General features: G+C 33.9%; 1 protein-coding gene across 2 annotated transcripts in view; it reads right to left on the bottom strand.

The window, feature by feature from the left end:
- The window catches only part of CCSER2 (coiled-coil serine rich protein 2), a 99,043-nt gene that overhangs the window by 50,619 nt on the left and 44,295 nt on the right, over nucleotides 1–4,129 (bottom strand). For both annotated transcript variants that reach the window (XM_011355347.2, XM_011355346.2), the window contains exon 6: nucleotides 2,954–3,043. In XM_011355347.2, the coding sequence (XP_011353649.1) occupies nucleotides 2,954–3,043 (90 nt within the window). The remainder of the gene's footprint in view (nucleotides 1–2,953; nucleotides 3,044–4,129) is intronic.

Genomic DNA, 4,129 nt, shown 5'->3' with positions numbered 1-4,129 from the left:
GTTCTGACTGAGATGTCTACATTATTATTATTTTTTTCATATTTCCACATCCTAAATGGCTGCCAACAAGTACTATAGGCAGTATCTCTCTCACTTCACCATCCTTCTCTGACTTCCATTGCAACCAGATATCTTTCTCCAATTCCAGGAAACGTTCAGAGGAAATATTTCCATATGTCTCACAAATCTCAAATAGTTGAGGTAGATTCTACAATCTTCAACTATGAGAGTGTCAAGAAGGGCATTTAAATGTCCCAAGATACTACAGGGAATGGTGAAGAACATTATAAACTCAGATTATAACTTTCAATCTTCCCAAAGGCTTAGCCAAATCAAAAAAATTTACACTAAATTTGGGGATTTTTTAATAAAACATGTTTTGATTCCCCAAGTCACCACCTAACAAACTAGATGTTGCCAAAGAAGGGTCTCACTGCATATCCCCACCTCATTACTAAAACGTCTTGTTTAAATATGTTGGGTTCCTGATCAAAAAAGAACATGTAAAGTCAAGTGTAACTTCTTAAGAGAAAAGAAAATCTTTGTTATAGTGAATAGTTTCCAAAATAATTTAATATTTTCAATGAATCCAACAAAGTCCAAAGAACATAAAAATCAGAGCGTAAACTCAATATTTAATGTTAATATTTAACATTTAATTAAATAAATGTGTGACAATTTCTTTAAATAAATACAACTTAGTAAAATGACTTTACTAGTAATTCCTAGATAAAATTTTGAATTCCACCTTTAAATGAACTTTAACACTAACTTCAACTATTTCCCTAAATATATGTCTGTGTTCCAGCCAAAATAATATGTACTTATTATTACCCAACTGTATCTTCCTACCTTTTTGCCTTTAATTGCATTGTTCCTTTTGCCAAGGATATTTCTCCCATTCCAACCTGCAAAGCCTCTCTCAGTTCTTCAAGGCTCCTCAGTATACTTTTGAGGAATGGAACCGTGGACTAACAGTCAGCAGTCTGAAGTTAATAATACTATTTCAGCCACTGATTAATTATGGAAACTTTAATATGCCATTTAATCTCCCTGGCTTTTGTTTCCTTATCTATAAAACAAAGGTATTGAGCCAGGTGATTCCTATAATAAAAAATAACAAGGAAGCCTAAAGTCTGAGTTTGTTAGGAGTGCTAGGTTGAAAATTTGACCTTCACTTCACTAAGATCAGAGTAAAACTAACTCAAGAACATTTTAAGAAATGTCTCGGGGTGTTCTACAGCACCATTTACTTTTGTCTGGTGAGCAGGCTTACTAATAGCCAGTCTCCAGAAAAGTGAAGTTGAGAGAGCCAGAGATGGTATAAAGGAGGGGTCCCCAACCACTGGTCCACAGCCTGTTAGGAACCAGGCCGCACAGCAGGAGGTGAGAGAAGGGAGAGCAAGCAAAGCTTCATCTGTATTTGCAGCTGCTCTCCAGCACTAGCATCACCGCCTCGGCTCCACTTCAGATCATCAGGCATTAGATTCTCATAGGAGCACCGGTTCCTGGTGCCAAAAAAGCTGGGAACTTCTAGTAAAGACTCTTAGAAGGATGGCAAAATGGAACTGCTGACACTTAATGAAATCATCTACCTACTTAGTAATAATGTCAGAATGCACAAATATCCCTGTAAGGAAACTGGAGAAACTTGGAAAGCCCAAACCTCCATCTAGATACAAGAGGCACGCTCTCTCATTTTGCAATTATTTCCAAATAGATAAGTTTCCACATCCTTTGACTTTAAAGAAATATTACTTCATGTCTTTTGCTTTCTAAGATACAAACACTACCGTCACCTTCTTCACCAAGCTCCTTGATTCTTCCAACTAGACTTTTCCAATCTTTGAACCTTACGGAACTTTCTAAATTTTATATCACATCACCAGTACCTTTAATAAGCACTTGTTAATGGAGGAACCCTTATTCATCTATGTATTTCCTTCCCCAATTCTCCACTTCTACTTCAGAAGCCTAATAACTAAAGGCTCGCCAAACCTTTGTTGATTAAATTAATTATTACCATCATATTTATACAGAGCACACAGAAAATTACTTATTAGATAAAAAGAAATAAGTATTTCATAAAATGTAGAGGCCCATATCTAAGTTTTAAAAGCTAGATTGTTGATTACTATAGATCTATGTTCATTTGTGTTACTAGGATTCCACTGCTAAAACGAAGCAAAGGGTGAGTCAAGGCTGGCTTATTCAGCATTCCCTTAACAAGAAATACCTATTACTTGGCACTATACAATAGGATAATGACTGATAGCCATCTGATGGCTCTCTGGCTCTGGCACATCTTGAACTGAGTTCAGAAAAACTCAGATTAAAGCATGGTCAGTGTATTTTAGCACTAAATATATTCTGAAATACAACATTTTTGAAAAACAACAAAAAAGTACGGACTGCATGGCTACTTTCTACTGTTTAAAATAAACCATTCCCTAACTGTGACTAAAACATAACTTTTACTGTCTATATCCTAATGCATTTATACTTCCAAACAGTGCTAACATTTATTTGAATAATCATAATAGAATATATTTGAAAAGTTTCAACCAAAAAAAGAATACACTGAATCATTTACTTTCAAAGAGTCACATGTTGCTAAAGAGAGGAGATTGCATTTTGGGCTTCTGTTTCTTTTAGGGCATGGAGAAATAATACTCCCATAAACACATCTGATGAGAGGAGACTAGACACTCAAACAAAATGGGTTACAGTGTGCAGAATGGAAAAGCTATTAAATGCACATTCATTTTTATAAGACATAAAAGGGAAGCTTTAGAAATCACATAAACACCTAAGAGACAATAAAAAACAACTTACTTAAAAAAATTAATAGCCATAACAGATTCAAATTATTAGAGATTAGAGTAAAAAGAATGGAATAAAACATCAATATAGTATATAACAAGAGGAGAGATTAAGGGCCTATGCTACTTACAGGAATTCTTCTCCATGGTGTTTGGGTATATTTATCGGCATATGTGCATTTTTCCTCTTTAGATTTTTGGTGGCAGTTACACCGAGTTGCCTGAACAAAAACACAAACTTTCACATTGGTGTAATTCTTCATACACTTGAACATATATAAACAAAGTAGTTAGGGTCTCTCTTATGGGTAAAAACAAAACAAAAAAACAAACAAACAAACAAAAAAGGGCAAACATCAAGGTCTATTGAGTAGTCTCCCATTTTATTTAGAGATTGGGTTATGAAGCCAGAAAGGCTGAAATTTTGCATAGTCAAAATTACCTTTGACAATCTCTTATGTTATCCATAAAACACACTACCTATGATTTTATGCATATAAATATATACAATAGTGTGTATGTAGAACATATACAGCAATACATGGTATATATGGAATACAACTGCAAAATTTTAAGTATTTCCCTAAATTATTATGGTACTACAGTCATTGAAACACAGTTTCTTAAATTCATTTTTGATAGGACTATACTGGATATTAAGTACCACTAGTCCACAAGAAAGACTGTCTCTTCACATGTCCAGTGCTTATAAGCTCTTTTAATGATGTGTTGACTTCAACAGACTGGAATATTTTGAAGGATCTCTGCCCTTTGACAAGATTCATCTGAGCATCTCAGTTCACAAATGAATTCTCTACACAATTCTACTCAAAGCATACTCATTCAGTTAATTACACAGCACAAAATAATGTACCTATTATGTAAACTTCAGTCTCTCAAATAAATATAATTTTTTTAAAAAAAGTGAAAAGACTGATAAAGAGAATTTCTCCTTAGTGTAAATCTGGAACAGAACCATATTATTTGTTAAACAACCCCAAGAGAGGTAAATATACTTTCTTAGAGGAAACTTATAAAACAAATTCTTGATGACTGCATCACGATAAAATTATAAGTTTCCACTTTAAAAATATTTACCAATATTCAATATCTTAATTGCAACTAGATCATTCCAAGTTACATATACAAAATAAAATCTAATTAAAACCCCAAATCTCTGTAGTACTATTTCCCATTCTGAAGAAATGGAACAGTTGTTGAAATAAAATTCAATATGCAGGTGACCCTTGAACAATGCAGGCTTTAGGTGCACAGCTGAAAATCTGCGTATAACTTCTGACTCCCCC

Source organism: Pteropus vampyrus, unplaced genomic scaffold (genome assembly GCF_000151845.1).
Source record: "Pteropus vampyrus isolate Shadow unplaced genomic scaffold, Pvam_2.0 Scaffold20, whole genome shotgun sequence".
NCBI classification, from domain to species: Eukaryota; Metazoa; Chordata; class Mammalia; order Chiroptera; family Pteropodidae; genus Pteropus; species Pteropus vampyrus.
Note: the sequence above shows the minus strand (reverse complement) of the source record. Positions and strands in the feature narration are given on the sequence as shown.